General features: G+C 47.4%; 6 protein-coding genes and 1 pseudogene across 7 annotated transcripts; 3 read left to right on the forward strand and 4 right to left on the reverse strand.

Annotated features, from left to right (window-relative positions):
* Positions 1-56: 56 nt before the first annotated feature.
* On the reverse strand, positions 57-2,254 carry BDBG_05329 (3'-5' exonuclease). Its single transcript, XM_031722097.1, has one exon. The coding sequence runs from the start codon at positions 1,373-1,375 to the stop codon at positions 563-565; it is 813 nt and encodes a 270-aa protein (XP_031578902.1). The 5' UTR covers positions 1,376-2,254; the 3' UTR covers positions 57-562.
* Positions 2,255-2,411: 157 nt separating this feature from the next.
* BDBG_05330 (uncharacterized protein) lies at positions 2,412-4,186 on the forward strand. The gene is made up of 2 exons (XM_031722098.1): positions 2,412-3,282; positions 3,735-4,186. The coding sequence occupies exon 1, from the start codon at positions 2,815-2,817 to the stop codon at positions 3,229-3,231; it is 417 nt and encodes a 138-aa protein (XP_031578903.1). The 5' UTR covers positions 2,412-2,814; the 3' UTR covers positions 3,232-3,282; positions 3,735-4,186.
* Positions 3,582-3,670, reverse strand: BDBG_17247 (annotated as a pseudogene). Its single transcript has one exon. The product of its transcript is annotated as a tRNA-OTHER (tRNA).
* On the reverse strand, positions 4,046-5,071 carry BDBG_05331 (uncharacterized protein). The gene is made up of 2 exons (XM_031722099.1): positions 4,756-5,071; positions 4,046-4,696 (listed from the first exon to the last, which is right to left on the reverse strand). Exons 1-2 carry the CDS (start codon positions 4,985-4,987, stop codon positions 4,611-4,613), a joined length of 318 nt encoding a protein of 105 aa, XP_031578904.1. The 5' UTR covers positions 4,988-5,071; the 3' UTR covers positions 4,046-4,610.
* Positions 5,072-5,631: 560 nt separating this feature from the next.
* On the reverse strand, positions 5,632-8,128 carry BDBG_05332 (2-methylcitrate synthase, mitochondrial). The gene is made up of 3 exons (XM_002624517.2): positions 7,696-8,128; positions 6,434-7,585; positions 5,632-6,349 (listed from the first exon to the last, which is right to left on the reverse strand). Exons 1-3 carry the CDS (start codon positions 7,741-7,743, stop codon positions 6,137-6,139), a joined length of 1,413 nt encoding a protein of 470 aa, XP_002624563.1. The 5' UTR covers positions 7,744-8,128; the 3' UTR covers positions 5,632-6,136.
* Positions 8,129-8,598: 470 nt separating this feature from the next.
* Positions 8,599-10,758, forward strand: BDBG_05333 (isocitrate lyase; the record flags this gene model as incomplete). The annotated part of the gene is made up of 6 exons (XM_002624518.2): positions 8,599-9,013; positions 9,085-9,373; positions 9,431-9,843; positions 9,922-10,345; positions 10,427-10,680; positions 10,751-10,758. 6 exons carry the CDS (start codon positions 8,599-8,601, stop codon positions 10,756-10,758), a joined length of 1,803 nt encoding a protein of 600 aa, XP_002624564.2.
* An 854-nt stretch (positions 10,759-11,612) lies between these two features.
* On the forward strand, positions 11,613-15,200 carry BDBG_05334 (elongation factor 3; the record flags this gene model as incomplete). The annotated part of the gene is made up of 3 exons (XM_002624519.2): positions 11,613-14,257; positions 14,333-15,010; positions 15,146-15,200. 3 exons carry the CDS (start codon positions 11,613-11,615, stop codon positions 15,198-15,200), a joined length of 3,378 nt encoding a protein of 1,125 aa, XP_002624565.2.
* Positions 15,201-17,427: the final 2,227 nt, after the last annotated feature.

Raw genomic sequence — 17,427 nt, forward strand, 5'->3', positions numbered from 1 at the left:
CGAGGTTTGTTGTTTGCTCTGGAATTCGTGCGTTGGGCCTATCATCACCGAGCCCGGTTTTTTCTTGCGAGTTCGCGACGGAATAATTGAATAATAATGGGGTGAAAAGTGATTGATCAAAATCTCTTTGCTAAACTACGTATGTCATAGCCCTGCAAAATAAATAATACATAACTACTAGTTAGTAACGCTTTGAGATTAGCCCGGCATGTCCACCCCTCTTTGCGCACTGTTGCGAAGGAGTATTTTGATCCGCATTAACCATTTCACAGCAGCAGCTCCCGTTTCCGAAATTCCATTTGCATTTCTACATTTGTAGATAGTAGGTATTCCGATGCATACAGTGCCATATCCATCAAAAACAATTACCTCAAGTAAAAATCAGGGCGAGGAAAGTTAATAAAAAGGAAGAATCTAACCCCGCAAAAATCGTAACGGCATCAATATGAATCCACTTCACACGCACTTAGTTTAAGCCATTTCTTCCAAAAAATAAGGGGGCCCCTAACTACCCTCCCATCCTCCTTTCCGTTTATCTTCCACTCCGTCTATTCCAAACCAGTCACCTGCCGCCAAACAACTCAAGTCGCCCCATCAGACCATTGGCCATACCAACCGTCTTAGTATTAAGGCTCTGCCATGGGCTTAGTGTCTTATCCCTAGTATTTGGCTGGTATGTGAGGGTCTGGGACACCCGAATCCGCTCCTTCGTCGCACCAACAACCTCGGACTTCCAATGCGGCGTGAGTTTGCTCCAGTAGAGTGTTCGTAGCAGGGGCATGAAAGAGACGTCTTGCACACAATAGTCTATAATAGCCTGTGGGATAGGCCGGACGTTGAACACCTCATGAGAGCCGCCGCGCTCTGGCGCAAAGAGCTGCGTTCCTTTATCCTTATTTTCCTTCCAGAGTCGTTTGGCAGCCGGAGAAACCGGCGTGTCCATCTCTATACACCGCGCTAGGCCCGAGACGAATTTTTTTCTCGAGAGTGGACCCGGTCTCGACCCATTTTCCATAAGCTGAATATCTTCGATGCCCTGAAGGCGGATTCCGAAGTGGAAAAACAGTGCGTTCGAGTCGTTTCGGACGTCGAAAAAGACCTTGGGCGTAACTGGGCATTCTAGGATGCTCTTGAGCGATTTTCCATTTGTTCCGGTTGTTGTGAAGGCTGCTTCACCAAGGTGGTGGATGTCGACGAGGTAGACATGCTCCTTGGGGTGGTTGAAGATTTGAAGAATCGAGATGCTACCTTCGCGACAGAGGTTGATGCCTTCAAGGTCGATATACAGCGACGGTGGATTTGATGGGAGGTTATCGAGGCTGTCGATAAGCCGGCGTAGAGAGGAGGTAGTGTCAACCACGCTGGAAGCGATCATGGCTATAACTATATTGCGTGAAGTTGGCCGCACACACTATGCTCGGGCTATTCACCTAGATATATATATATAGACTCTTATACCTACAGGTAGATATTTGTATGTCCCATCCATGGAGTGGCCCGGCGGAGTAACTAAGACAATGTCACATTTGCCTCGATTCGGGGATGTCCACGAAATTATCGCCTCAGGGGCTCCTATTCTCCCCAGTTCGCGCCGTCATCTCTTATGTATAATTTATATGCCAACTCTTGCTTGCATAGTTAGCCCGGTTTGGTTTCCAGAACCCCGGATCTCCCGAGGTCCCCAAAGGAAAATGATATGACAACCGCATATAGACAGGATGATATCCAGCCTCGGCGGGTAACCGGAGCCAGACAACCAAGCAGAGCAGCGCAAGCAGGGCAGCAAGTCCGGGTATTTGTCAATCGCATGATATTTTTATGAATGGTTTCCCCAAGCGGTGAGTGCTGTACCTGGGATATGTGTCCTCTGTCTGTCCCCCTTCCCAGTTGCAAACAGGTGTCTTAATTTTAATATGTGATGCGCCGACAGCCCTGGAGCTGAGAGGTTTTCCTAAACGGGTTGTTGCTGAGGCCATGGAAGAGGAACCTAAGTCGCCTTCAAAGAACTAGCGGAGGATAGTATTACTACAGTATGACCTCGGGAGGCGTGGGACGGCTGCATATTTGGGCGCGCCAGGGGGGAAGAAAGGTGGAATGGCCAATAGATGTGCCGAATGCCAGTGTCTTGGGATCGGGCTAGGCAGCGGAGCACATATCTCTGGGTATCCATCCGGAGTACTAAAAATGAGAATATTTATGCAGCAAATGAAGGCATTTCAGAGGTTCAATAGTAGTTGGGTAAGTTGGCTTACTAATCACTATCCTGCACCTCCAAAAAAAAGATGGATATCTGTAGGCTACTGGGGCAAAAGAGCTCAATCACCACCAGCGCCTGCTGGTAGAAGGGCCGACCAACCGCGGGACCCCCAACAATATCAAATGAGAGGAAGAGAAAAGACAACAGAAAAGATAACAAGTCCTCCTTCTCTTCACATTTAGCAATTCAGCAAAAGGCAAAAGCCATTCTCAACACTGCGGGCCAACCAATCTAGCTACACAGAACCTGAATTATGTTCCACGCAAAGTCACTGTGGAGCAACACTGCAACAACCAGTGATGATTTGCATATGTCCTTCCCCACGGATTAGTTACAGGCTACAGGTTTATCCGGGAAGTTAGCCCCTTGCGCCTGTGCAAGGATACAAAGGATAGATACACCGGACCTGATATTCACAAATGCAAGCATTGACATGCTAAGCAAACTGAACTTCCCTTATTTAGGCTGGCGGTGCAAACCCAGTGAGGTGAGTGACCCTTGAACCATCACAGTATGTTCATGCATCAGCTACTGCAAGGCAATTTTTTGTTCTTGTGATGTCCTACGTCTCTATTGTGGACGCGCCCAGCTCATTTATGTCTCGAGTATTCACCCCATCCATGGGATTTGAACGGGGGAGGGCTCAACCCCATTTGTCAACTGGAGCAGCCACCCCACCCGTGGACGCTCGAGTCCAATTCCCTAACGGTATAATGTTCGGACTATTGCGTATGCGCCAACTTCCAGAACCGCTTGCTCACGTCGGCCAACGTGGAATACTGTGGGAGTCCGTACTATCACTCGCTTCTCTCAGATCACATGTAAATGATCCAGGAACGGCAACCCTTCAACGAGGAAACTATTGTCTACTCCTCAACCCCACCTACCATCCAGACAATTTTGCTAAAACAATTGCAAATTTCCCAAAAGTTTTCCCAAGCTGCCCAGTATGGAGTACGTCATGGGATCGATGAAAGGCCAGGGCAGAATCCTCTCCTGCTCTCTTGTGAAGGCAGATCCATGCGGTAGGCAGTTACTATTATTATTATTATTATTATTCTTCCATTATACTCATATGCAAGCGGAGCTTATGATGAGTCCTTGCGTGATGTTAAATACAGGCCAAGTGTTGGTTATACAGGAGGAAAATACAGGTGTTGAGACCACGCCAAGATAACAAGAACATAGGAAATACAAAGGAGTGACAATTAAATACATGCGATAATAACTTCCCAGCCCAGGAACATAGAGCAATTTTATTGGAGCGATTTGTACACCTCTGTATTTATTAGGAACCTGAGGTGCTTGGGTTCCGGATTTAATGTATCCCCTGCGGGTTTCGAACCCACACGCCCTGGTTTCCCACGCCAAGGCGCTACCGGGTGGCCGCATTAACCATTCGGCCACCGGGGCGGTAGGCAGTTACTGAGCATACTGTTCCACATCATCATCATCATCATCATCTCACATTTCCCAGAGGTTAGATTCGTATCAATGCCCATGCGGAGCTCATAGGCTCAATTGCTGCGGAATCGTCCCCTCAGGGGTTGAATATATGCAGGAGGAGCTGTTTGCATGATCAATGAGCTAGCTCTAAGCCTACAGTGTAGAGAATATGACTATGTCAAGAATACTGTATATAGAATGGTATAGAGATTTATGTGTATATTTCAGTAACTCAGATACTCTCTAAAGCGATAAGTTAGCTACAACATGGTGATACAAGACGGATCAACCAGGGCACAAAATAGAGCCGCTATGGCCCATTATGAAAGGCGCCATCTGCACACTCGTCGGCGGAACTCTAGAAGCAAGAAGAAATGAGCTGTTTCGTTTTATTAATGGGAATTTATTAGTATCGTATTGGTGGGAAGGAAGTAAACCCTAAATAATATCGAATAAATATTCCTGCGCTCCCAATCTAAAAACATTCAACTTTCCATCCTTCCTGATTGAAGTCGAACTATCAGCTGCATTATCTTTAGTTGTATTATCTTCACTGTAGTCGTTGAAATCATGCAGTTCCCTACTCCCCTACTGAACTGAATACCTGATTTCAATGATCAAGCGCGCTTGCGTCTATCACTCTCTACATATCAAGCAGGCAGAATTTATCACCCTTCACCATCGAGAGCCCCTGGTGACCACAGAAGGTCAACGCTGAGCGATGGCTCGGTGAGAACAGAATTCTCCATTGGCTTTAAATATTCCATTCCATTCTCTTTATAACTCTCTCCGGCTGATCCTATTACAAAGGGCCCGTGGGTCATCGTACCCGTATATGACGGTTAGAGCTTGGGGATTCTCCGAAACTTTACGATCTCACTAATATCACAGTCGCGTAGTGTTCTTTTCAGGGTTTGTGACTCGATCGAGTGCGCGGCGACTCATGAGGCTCTGTGAAGGGCACAAGTACACCATAGTTACACTCACTATTCGCTGGCTCATATCATCTGTCAGCTTATTTTGCTAGTGGATAAAACGACATTGTATCATACCTGAATGCAGAACGGCAATTGTACTTAAGACCATCTCCAAATCCAAGTGGCTAGTACTGTAATGGCACAAGTAGTGACCGCGAGTTTGGTGATAGGCTGTATTGATGCCTTCTTCCCTGGCTCGCAGCAATCGTATTTCGCATTTCCCTGAGTAGACTGATTGTCTAGGTTGATGGAATCCAATGCCTCTAGCAGACGATCCGCATTCTGAAATGCACCTTTGGTCCAACATTTCTCAATGATAGCTCCAAGCCAAATGTTTTTGTGTGCTAGGTGGAGATGTCCTTCGTGGCCAAGGAGCTCGGCAAGCGTCCAGTGGTAGATCCTTGAAGAGGTCAAACTGACAACGCTCTCCCGTCACAACCTCATAGATTACAGCCCCTAACAGCCCGATATCTGTCTGAGCTGAGTACCCATAATGGACGCCTCGGTAAAGTCACAAAACCAGATAGATAGATCTGAAGCAAGGAGAAAATTGCGACTGGCAATGTCTGCCACAAGAACAGAACGGCTGTGTAGCACGAGACATTTCACGGAACCACAAAAGTCGAAGAGACTTAGGGGGCCGATTTCGCGCCAACTATGTACGTAGATCGCCGTTTTCCATAAATGCAAGCTGAATAGTCATCTTAGAGATACTGATGCAGGGGACAACGCCGTTGCGACGCCCTAGACGTCGATAAACATTTTTTATATCTCAATGGCATTTTGACGGCCATTCCATCACGACCTACCATAGTCAAGAAGTTGATCTTCGGGGATCGCGTTGCCATGAAGATCCACGAATGGTGAGGACATTTTCATTTATTTCTCAAAGTAACGTGAATTGGCAAATATTGGAAACTGCTCAAATTGAAAAAGTACATGAATTAACGTAGCGGGCTCTCCTGTTGTTTCTCAGGCGGCGATGTGGAAGAGCCGAAATCATGTATATTTCCTGTATAATCATTGGTATTGGGTCTTTAGGGTAAGAATATGTAATTTAATGAATGGCGGAAAGTAGCCAGCCTCCTGAAAGTTTTTTAGAAGAAATGATTTTTAATGCCAGTGATAACCATTTTCTTTGTTATATTGACGGATACATAAAGAGATAGATATGAATCGTGAGCAACGGAAGCCATGAAAAGATATCACAAAAATTAGATATAACATGCAACTTTTTTTGGATATCTGGGCTTTTCTAATGACATTCAATGGACACGTAGATACATGCATATATACATAGTTACCATACATACAAACGCATAGCTAATACACATTTACCGAGCTCGGCAATTTTCCCCCCCCCCTCTACCATCTTCCCTAAGCCCACCAGTGTGACTTTCAACAGTTATACCAAACCTCCCATTTTCTCACCGTCTAAAATGCAATGGTACAAAATTTATTTCTTGGACAGGTTGAGAAGGCCCTGGAGGTTGATACTCTTGGGGCGCTCGATGGGCAGACCCAGAGCGCGGCTCCAGATGAGCTGGGCGAGTGGGCCGAGGGCGCGGCTGACACCGAAGGTGACGGTGTAGTAGAGGGGTTCCTGGAAACCGTAGTGGTGGAACAGAACACCAGACGCAGCGTCTACGTTGGGATGGGGGTTCTTGGTCTATTATTTTTGGACAAAAATCGAGTTAGTTTTTAAATATATATTTGTTCAAGTGCAGGAAAAAAAGGAGCCGGGTATTTTTACCTTTCCGTGCTCAGTCAGGACGCCGGGGGCGATTTCGGAGTTCTTCTTGACGAGCTGGAAGACCGGGTTGGCCATGATGTCGGGTCTGGTGCTGGCGAAGTCCATTAGAGCTTCGAAGCGAGGGTCTGGCTTCCGCAGGACACCGTGTCCGTAGCCTGGAACGACCTGGCCGGACTTAAGTGTGGACCAGAGGTAGTCCTTGACGTCTGCATCGGTGAACTTGTTGCCGATCGCAGCTTGCATCTTCAGGATCCAGCGGAGCACCTCCTGGGCAGCAAGGCCGTGGAGAGGACCAGCGAGGCCGAGGAGGCCAGCGCTGTAGCTGAGGAAGGGGTCGCTCAGGGCGCTTCCAACAAGGTGAGTGGCGTGGGCGGAAACGTTTCCACCCTCGTGGTCACCGTGAAGGGCGAGGTAGAGTCTGAGCAGATCGTGGAAGCTCTCGTTGGCCTTGCCGCCCTTTCCGAGGAGCTCAGCAAAGTTGTATGCCCAGTCCTGAGCAGGGTCGAGCTCCTGTTTGCCGACCTTCTCGATCTCATTGGGGCGGAAGACCAATGCGGCGAGACGGGGGATCTTGGCGAGGAGGGCAATGCTGTCATCAAAGGTAGGCTCCCAGTAGCTAGCCTTGTTGAGGCCTCCAGCGTAGGCCTTGGCAAACTTGGACTCGGTGTTCAAGGCCGCAACTGCGATGGACAACTGGGTCATTGGGTGCATATCCTTGGAGAAGGACTTGATAAGGTCCAGAATGTGCTGGGGGAGATGTGATTTCTCTGCCAATTCGCGGGAGAAAGCCCGGACTTGGGGGGTGGTTGGGACTTGGCCGGTAAGGAGGAGCCAGAACATCGCTTCGGGGAGCATCTCAGTTCCGGAAGTGCCCTTTGGCAGTTCCTTCTGGCAGTCCTTGATGGTCTTGCCGTGGAAGCGGATGCCCTCGTTGGCGTCCAGCACAGAGCCCTCCCAAACCATGGCCTTCAGGCCTCTCATGCCTCCAATGGCGCTAGCAATGGTCACATCGCCAATGACGTCTTCACCACGCTTCTTGACCTCCTGGAGCAGCTCCTTCTTTGCCGGAATAGCATTTTGGAAAGCAGTCTTGAGGTCAGATTCTGCGGTGGAGTAGTACCGAGATGTGGAGGCAAATGACCGAGAGGCATTCTAAGATAGGAAAAAGGTAAGTAAAGGAAGAAGTCGTAATGATTGAATTGAGAAATTGAGATACTCGGAATTGTAGCACTAGGAACACCAGGTCCCACCAAACAACATACCTGAGACGCCTTCAGCACCTGTCTTGTAGCCCTGCTGGCCAATACCATTGTTTCGTATGTGTATTCGGAGATATAGATCAATTGCACAATTGCGGGGTGAGGGCAGAGAGCGCAGAGCAGGTGAGATTGGAGGGGAGCAAGTGTCCAAGGATGTTTGTTGGGATTTGTGAAAGACAGCGGAGAGTTGAGAGGGAGAGAAAAATACACAGAGCAAGGACCCGCCCGCCGGAAGACTCGAATGGGTTGAGCTAGTGTTGTCCGAATCAAGTAAAGATGAGGCTATTCGGCGGTCGGACCAAAGGGCGGCTGGCGGCGGGATTGCGCTAGCGTTGTTTTTGCCGAGGGATTTGTTGCCGAGGACAATAAGAATCTCCTCTACTTCATAAGTTACTACTTAATGCGTATACAGTATACAGCACACCTCACAGCCAGACGACGTCAGCCAGCGTGTTTACAGCGCTACTTTACAGCTAATGCCTAGTCTATTCAATCCTGTAACTAACTAACTGATATTATCATACCGTCGCTTTCGCTGCGTGCTCATCCGGTGTTGTCATTGACTGGCTCTTATAAATCCAAATCGCCGCATTTTCCGGTCAGTATATATACCCAGCTAAACATTCGAATTTTTTTTGTCACTTTTTAAAACACCTATTCTCTGTATATTACTTTGTCAAAGGGCTATTTTGTTGTCCCGGTGCGCCCTTTGTGCTCTGGGAAGAAAGACTTTTGCAAAAGCTCAATGCGTCTACAGATTAGCTAACCCTATATACTAGTTAGCCAGTTCACCCATACTATATTAATACTATACAAACAAGCGCAACAACAAAGGAAGCCCCAGGACACTGTTTCCCCATATTTAAATACGGCGGAGTAGGACAAAAGAACTATTCCACGCCGACAATGATTCGCAACGCTGCTCGCCGCTTGCCTCGACAGCTTCGTCCGCTCTCCCGCCCCTCCACTCTCTCCAGTACTGCGGCTCGCACGTTCGCCTGTGGCTGCCCGCGGATGGCGTCACAACTACCTCCAGTCAATCCACCTGTGTCAGTAGCACACCCATCCGACTCATTCCAGCTACTGTCTTCCGCTGAAAAGGCCGGGGCCGCCGAAGATGCGCTGTTTGAAGAACAAGTAAGAGCCGTGAGGGAGTGGTGGAACACCCCGCGCTTCGAGGGTATCAAGCGCCCATATTCAGCAGAGGCGGTCGTAAGCAAGCGGGGGTCGCTGCAGCAGACATATCCAAGCTCGATAATGGCAAGAAAATTATTCAATCTGCTGGATGAGAGGGCAAAGGCTGGAAAGCCGGTACATACGCGTGAGTGACGCTCTAAGCTTTAAATTTTTTTTTTTTTTTTTGAGGTATCGTTTCCTCTAACAAACATACAGTTGGTGCCATTGATCCCGTCCAGATGACACAGCAAGCTCCCAACCAAGAAGTGCTATATATTTCAGGGTGGGCGTGTTCATCTCTCCTCACTACGACAAACGAAGTATCCCCGGACTTTGGAGACTACCCCTACAACACCGTCCCGAACCAGGTTCAGAGGCTCTTCAAGGCCCAGCAAATGCACGACCGCAAAGAATGGGATGCAAGAAGGAAACTTTCTGCGGACCAGCGCAAGTCGACGCCCTACACTGATTTCATGCGGCCCATAATCGCTGATGGCGATACGGGGTAAGTTGTAAGCCCCCTTTGAGAACCCAGAGAGTATTGTAACACTCACCAAAATAGACATGGAGGTCTTACAGCAGTATTGAAACTGGCCAAACTCTTTGCCGAAAACGGAGCCGCTGCTGTCCACTTCGAGGACCAGCTTCATGGAGGCAAAAAATGCGGCCATCTTGCCGGCAAAGTGCTCGTCCCCATTGCCGAACACATCAACAGGCTCGTCGCAGCAAGATTGCAGTGGGATATTATGGGGACTGAAAATCTGCTCATCGCCAGAACGGACTCGGAGAGCGGAAAACTTCTAAGCAGCACCATTGATGTCCGGGACCACGAGTTCATCCTAGGTGTTACCGAAGGCTCCAAACCGCTCGCCGAAACCCTGCAGAGAATGGAGCTGGACGGGGCCTCTGGCCCTGAAATCGACCAGTTCGAATCACAATGGGTTAAAAACCATAAACTTGTGACGTTCGATGAAGGTAATCACGAATTATTCATACTTAATTTTCCCCCTTTTAGCTGCTGTTCATGATCAAGACGCTAACACCCTGATACAGCTGTGGAACAACATCTTAAATCCGAGGGAGCCGCTCAATCATCCATCGATGACTACAAAAAACAAGTAACCGCAAACCGGGACATGTCGATTAATGAACGACGGGAGCTTGCACACAAGTACACCAAATCACCTGTGTTCTGGTCCTGGGACATTCCCAGGACTCGTGAGGGCTACTATCATTACCGTGCCGGTAATGCCGCGGCAACCAAGCGTGCGATCAACTTCGCGCCCTACGCTGACTTGCTCTGGGTTGAAACTGGCGACCCAAGTGTCGAGAAGGCGGCGTCGTTTGCCGGAGAGATCCGAGCAAAACACCCTGGCAAGAAGCTGGTATATAACCTCAGCCCTTCGTTTAACTGGATGGGTCAGGGTTTCACCGAAGCCAGCCTCAAGTCGTTTATCTGGGACATCGCTCAGCATGGGTGAGTTTTCACACTTTCAGCCCTTATATGGAAATAGGTGTTTGAGCTATGCGATTAACTTTGTTTAACTTCCGCGTCTAGCTTCGTCCTCCAACTTATCTCACTCGCTGGTCTCCACTCTAACGCTACCATGACAACTGAGCTTTCGCGGAAATTCAAGGACGAGGGCATGCTGGCTTATGTCAACCTCATCCAGCGACGGGAGAAGGAAATGGGAGTTGATGTACTTACGCACCAGAAATGGAGCGGCGCCCCATATATGGACGGCATTGTCGGCTCCATTCTCAGTGGCAGCAGCTCCAACAAGAGTATGGGCGAAGGCAACACGGAAGATTGTATGTTGGATCCATCCCCCCGCATTCCACAAAATTAAGAGATCCCGCGCACTAATGAATTCATCTACAGCTTTCTAATTTACCTAGAAAATCCCACACTTTATTGCTACGGGATCTCAATGAATGGTTGGATTTGATTTTTAATAGAAACATAGCCATTGCGGATGAGCCTCCGATGGGCACTGCTTGACCAGCCACCGCAGGTATAGTACATTACATACGTCAGACTCTCAGCCATCGCTGTGAACCATGTTGCAAATAGCTCTGCTGCCCAAGCAGTTCTACCATCCATCGTATCTGAGGCTAAACGCACCAGTGATCCCATTCAAAAGGGATCATATTCAATGCCTAGGAATCGCGTTGAGTAGATGCAGGACTTTCCAATACATACATAGACTGATAGCTACGGAACAACCGAAGACCACCTATATTATATTATATGTATATATATATATATATATATTTATAAATGACCTTATCATTGATCTTCCAAAATATCAGGATCTTCCTCCAATTAAATCCCCCCAATTCCGTCTGGTGCGCTGACTAAGCTGAAACTTTCGCCGCCACGGAAAATAAAAAAATAATCTCAGCCGCCGAACTTTTTATCGCTACCAGCCAGGCTCATAAACCCAACATAGATAGCCTTTTTCCAGGCTTCGATTTTTCATTCTTTTTTTTTTACTGCTTTTTACCTTCTCGTTTCTCTGTTCATAGCGCGATTCTATAGAGCGCTTTTCTTGAAGATATCGTCTTTTGTTCCCTTGTTTCTTTCTTGTTAGGCTCGTCTCAAGTTTTGCGATCGCACAATCTCCACTCTACAACTACATATATATCTATATACCACTACGCATTTATCGATTCCTACCTCTTCCCTATTGTTTTTATTTGTCTCTATTTCTTTTTGCCCCTTTACCCTTTCTCGCTAAAGTATGCCACACCCTGTTTCACCATCAGAATCGTCGACCATGTCCTCCGCGCCCATCATGATCCCGAAGGTCCCGTCCTCTGTACCCCCCACCGAGGAGGAGGTTGCCTCGTTGATGAACACCATATTCAACGCAGATAAATCGCAAGAGTCTTTAGACGCTTCCTATGGCTTGGCGAACCTCCTCATTCAATCCGTCGGATTTCGCGGGCTACACGGCTATAATTTGTTGAGGGATATAAAAAAAGCGGCGGTAGATAAGAAAAGCGGGGCAAAGCGAGAAAGTGCAATGCTGATATTGGGCGCTCTGTTCGAGAGGTTTCCTCGAGAACAACCGCTCAGCGAGGTTGTCTTCTTACTTGAGCATGGAGGGTTGCTTTCCCTGGCCTTGGATGCGCTGGCTGATAAGGGTGCCGTGGTGCGGGAAGCGGCTAAGTATGCCGTGGATGCGCTGTTTGCTTGCCTGAAGGTCGAGTCGTTGGTCGCTGCGCTTGTTCCGGCACTATTGGCGTATCTCAACAAGTCAACTGCGAAATGGCAAGGCGCTGTGGAGGCTTATCGTCTGCTGGAAAAAGTGGCTGAGAAGACTCAGGCGGGCTCAGACACCAAGGAGGAGAGTTTGCAAAAGGATCTCCTCCGCGAATCCGTGGGCAAATGTTTAAAGGATCTGATCCCTGTCGTCGAGTCCGGCATGCACGATATGAAGAACGAGGTTTCAAAACAGGCGGTTAAAACAATGACTGCTTTGACGACGGTCCTCTCCAATGACGATGTGGCTCCCAGAATCCCGCTGCTGATTAAAGCGATGGAAAACCCCGACGCACAAACTTTACAAAAGACCATCCTTGCCTTGTCCCAGACTACCTTCGTCGCGATAGTTACCTCCCCTGTACTTGCGCTCCTCACCCCTCTTCTTGAACGATCCCTAAACACACCCACAACCCCACAGGAAGTCCTTCGCCAGACAGTCGTTGTCGTCGAGAATCTCACAAAGCTCGTCCACGACCCTAATGAAGCGAGGACATTCTTGCCGAAGTTGAAACCAGGTGTACAAGGGGTGAAAGACAGGGCTTCGTTGCCTGAAGTTCGGGAGCTAGCAACACGCGCTCTGAACGTCATCCAGCACGCTATGGGCGATGGCAGCACGAACTTAGCCAACGGGGCGGTGACCCAAGTAACAGCAGATGAAGTTCTAAAGGTATTGGAGCAACAGGTGAAGCTCCATGGCGGAATTGTGCGTAAGGAAGATGAACCATTCTGGGCCATCTCGAAGACGTATATCTCTGAAATGGTTCGCGACGACGTGAATTCACGTCTTCTCGACCGCGTCCCACTATGCATCGCACCTTATCTTAGTCAACTAGTCAAGGAGGGACAAGAGGCTGCCATCGCTTCCGCAGTTCACGCCCATTTCGTGGAGGAAGATAAGCGGAAATATGGAGTACCTGTGCAAGAAGACACGGGTGAAGTTGAGATCGTCAATGCGGATTTCTCTCTTGCGTATGGCGGCATGCTTCTGCTCTCCCACACAAACCTTAGGCTCCTCAAGGGCCATCGATACGGGCTCTGCGGGCGCAACGGAGCCGGAAAATCCACCCTCATGCGCAGTATTGCGGAGGGAAAGCTGGAAGGATTCCCTCCCAAGGATGTTTTGAAGACATGCTTCGTGGAGCACAACCAAGGTGAAGATGCGGATTTGAGCATCTTGGAATTCGTTGCCAAAGATCCAGAACTAGCTGCAAGCGGCAAAGAGCGAATTTCCGAGGTCTTGAGCGAGGTCGGATTCACTGCTGGCCCTGGTGGACGGCAGGAACAGAAAGTTGGCTCCCTGTCCGGTGGATGGAAGATGAAGTTGGCTCTGGCGCGAGCTATGCTCATGGGAGCTGATGTTCTCCTCCTCGACGAACCGACCAATCATTTGGACGTAGCGAATGTGAAATGGCTGCAGGAATACCTGAAGCAACACACCGAGATCACCAGTTTGATCGTCAGTCACGACTCTGGTTTCTTGGACGAAGTCTGTACCGATATCTACCACTATGAAGGAAAGAAACTGGTCTGCTACAAGGGTAACCTTGCTGATTTTGTCAAAGTCAAGCCGGAGGCGAAGAGCTACTATACCCTTAGCTCGTCGAATGTTCAGTTCAAGTTCCCCCCTCCAGGTATCTTGACAGGTGTCAAATCGCAAACCCGTGCCATCCTTCGCATGAGTAACGTGACTTACACTTATCCTGGAAATACAAAGCCCTCTCTAGTAGATGCAAGCTGTTCCCTGACCCTCTCGTCTCGCACAGCCATTATTGGCGGTAACGGCGCGGGGAAGTCAACTTTCATCAAGCTGTTGACTGGAGAGCTTATTCCCCAATCCGGCAAGGTTGAGAAGCATCCCAATCTTCGAATCGGGTACATCAAGCAGCACGCCCTTGAACATGTGGAGATGCACATGGAGAAGACACCCAACCAATATCTGCAGTGGAGATATCAGAATGGCGACGATCGGGAGGTGTTGATGAAGCAAACCAGAGTTTTGACCGAGGAGGATCGTATCCAAATGGAGAAAACAATCGATATTGGCGATGGGAGGGGACCCCGGCGTATTGAGGCCTTGATTGGTCGGCAAAAGTTGAAGAAAACGTTCCAATATGAAGTGTAAGCCGTGTCCCCCTTCAATCTCTCTCCTTGGACTCCCATTTTTTCCCCCGTTCTCTCTAACACTCAAATCAGTAAATGGGTTGGCATGCTTCCCAAATTCAACTCCTTCATCTCCCGCGAAACTCTTCTAAAGGAAGGCTTCCAAAAACTCGTCCAAGAATACGACGACCACGAAGCCTCCCGCGAGGGCCTAGGCTACCGCGTCCTGGAACCAAAAGTAATCTCCAAACACTTCGAAGACGTCGGCCTCGACCCGGAAATCGCAAACCACAACCAAATCTCCGGCCTCTCGGGCGGCCAGAAGGTCAAAGTCGTCCTCGCCGGCGCCATGTGGAATAACCCGCACCTCCTTGTCCTGGACGAACCCACCAACTTCCTCGACCGCGACTCGCTAGGCGGCCTCGCCGTCGCCATCCGCGACTACAAGGGTGGCGTGGTGATGATTTCCCACAACGAGGAATTCGTCGGTGCACTGTGCCCCGAGCAATGGCATGTCGAGGACGGGCGGATGACGCACAAGGGCCATGTGTCGCTCTCCCTCGACCGGTTTGAGGACAGCTCGCGCGGACCCAGCACCGTGGCTAGCAGTGTCGTTTCGAGCGCGGCAGCGTCCGCAGCAGCGTCTGCTGCTAATTCTGGTGCTGAGGATGCGGGCGGCGAGTTGAAGTTCAAAGCGAAGAAAAAGAAGAAGTTGACTCGTGCGCAGATGAAGGATCGTGAGGTGCGGAGGCGTTTAAGGCATATTGAATGGTATGTTGGCAACTTTTTTCTTTCTCCCGTTTCCTTTTTTTTTTTTCTTTTCTTTTCTTTTCTTTTTTTTTTTTTCGCTTTCCTCTTGATCATTGAGTAAATGGACGTGTGCTAACAGCAACCCTCCTCTTCCAGGCTCAACTCACCCAAGGGCACACCTCACCCCCCAGACACTGATGATGAAGCATAATGGTTCCTCTATTGGGGAAAATAATGATGTGAACAAAAGTCTTTCTTTTTTTTCTTTTTTTTTTTCCCTCTCTTTTGGGCTTGGACTTTCTTGTTTGCTGGTTGGGACCTCACATATATTCGATGGATTTCTTACATAGATTCTTTTCATCTTCCTCCATGTCTTTCTTTCTTTCCTTCTTTCCTTCTTCTTTCTTCTTTCTTCTTTCTTCTTTCGTCGCTTCCTTATTTTCCGTTTCACGATGTTCAGTTTTGCTTCATCTTTTATTTATTCCCCCCCACCTTTCCCTCTTGTGCTGAAACTGCGGAGCACCGACGGTAATTTTTAACGGCATGTATATACATAGACGTATATAGACTCTCTCCGCGTGGCATTGTCTTATTTCATCCATTCATTCCCTTCGGAGAAAAGATACTAGACGGACCGGTTCTGGCGTTTTTTTCCCCTTGCTTTTTTTTTTCTTTCTTTTTTTTTTTTCTTTCTTTTTTATATTTCCTTTTTCATAGTTTCAGTTAGCGCATGTTAACAATGTGTTGATTTGAATTGATAGAGAGATAGACATTGTTTGTTACCTATTCCTTCTAGTGTTAGTTAATAATAAGTATTTGTTTGTTAAATAACTGGCCATAATATCTTCAACTCGGTGTTTAACTTGTCTGGTAACGTATGAATTAAGAAAACATTGTGCCCGAACTTGAGCTTTAACATATATATATATATATATATATATAATTATTTACTTGCTCTCAAATCCTTATCGACAAGAAGTTACAATACAAACCACCAACCAAATTTTTTCTCAAGCGTTGCTAAGTAAAAGAGAGAAAGATAATACATCCCGACTGAGGAGTGCTCCACAACCCCTGTAGCTCATTATCATTAAAACTCGATAACTACATTGTTATGTCACATATACCTGGCTATTCCCAACCGCATATTTCACACCTGTAAACCCCCTAACCACCCGTACCCTAATCCCATTCAATAATAATCCAACCTCTACAGAGTACCCTAACCCTTAATCTACTTGTAAAGTACCGTCCGTACCTGCGTCCTTATGTAGTGCGAATGTTGCTTTAGATGGGCTGAGGACCTGATCATGATCATGGCTTTCCAACAGGTAATATGTCCAGGAAGTAAGTAGGCTTCAGATGTGGAACCAATCTTGTTGTTCTGTTCAACTTTTTTGAGAGTGTCTGTCTGTCGACTCTGTCCTCGTCAACATTCCTTCTTCTCCAATCAGTGCTTTTGTATAGTTAACAAGCTTGACTATAACTTTTGAGTAGGAGTTGACAGGCCGTGTTCATCAGCCAAATACTACTACTATCTATCTAACCCCTATAAACTAAACTAAATCCAGATCAACACACGGAGAATAATACTAATGATCTCATACATAATATCTATTATGCAGTATTATTATTCTATTCCACAAACTCCTGCTTCTTCAAACCAAGTTAAATAATAATACACATGAACAGAGCAAATAAGAAGTACCTCTGTCTGTGCATTGACTTTCTAACAAATGATGATCAGAAGAGAGGAGGAGGGATTATTGGCCGCCACTGACGCCTCAACCGGGGGCCGTCTTCAGTGACATCAGGTTTTGTTGGATAAACCAGATAAAGTTGAGGCTTCTGAACGATAAAACCTAAAAACCGAAAAGATAAAAAAAAAACTATTCTGGTTTCACTGCTGAGCCCCTTGAGAATCAAACAATAAAAGTGGATCTGTATAACAATCAAGTCCTGGAAACTACTTTTACTTACCCAAATTTGTACGCGGGAAAGGAAAAGAATTACAATTGCTGCTGCAATAATAGAGAAATAATGATTAATAGCCCATTCAGAGCTGAATAATACGAATTTATTAAGAGTTATTATAGAAATAGTTTGAGAATGATTAGTTATTTATTTATTTATTTATTTTTTAAATTTAAATTTCCCTTGAGACGCGGGACCCGAACAGAAAAGCATTTCTGTTTCCATGTTGGGATTTGCAAGAATGAAATTCTCCACTCAGTGGAAATGAGCCACTCACTGCCTGGCTAGTTGCCAAGATAGAGAGAGTCATATTATAGTCGAGAGATGCAGAGCTCTCTAACTTCTAATATAAGTGGTCAACTAATAAAGTGGGAGATGTATGAGACACGTATAGCCCATTTCAATCTCCTGAATTAAGCTCATTCCAAAGGTCAGGTTTTTTCATATGGGTCTTGTGCAAGCCT

Source organism: Blastomyces gilchristii (assembly GCF_000003855.2).
Source record: "Blastomyces gilchristii SLH14081 genomic scaffold supercont1.10, whole genome shotgun sequence".
NCBI classification, from domain to species: Eukaryota; Fungi; Ascomycota; class Eurotiomycetes; order Onygenales; family Ajellomycetaceae; genus Blastomyces; species Blastomyces gilchristii.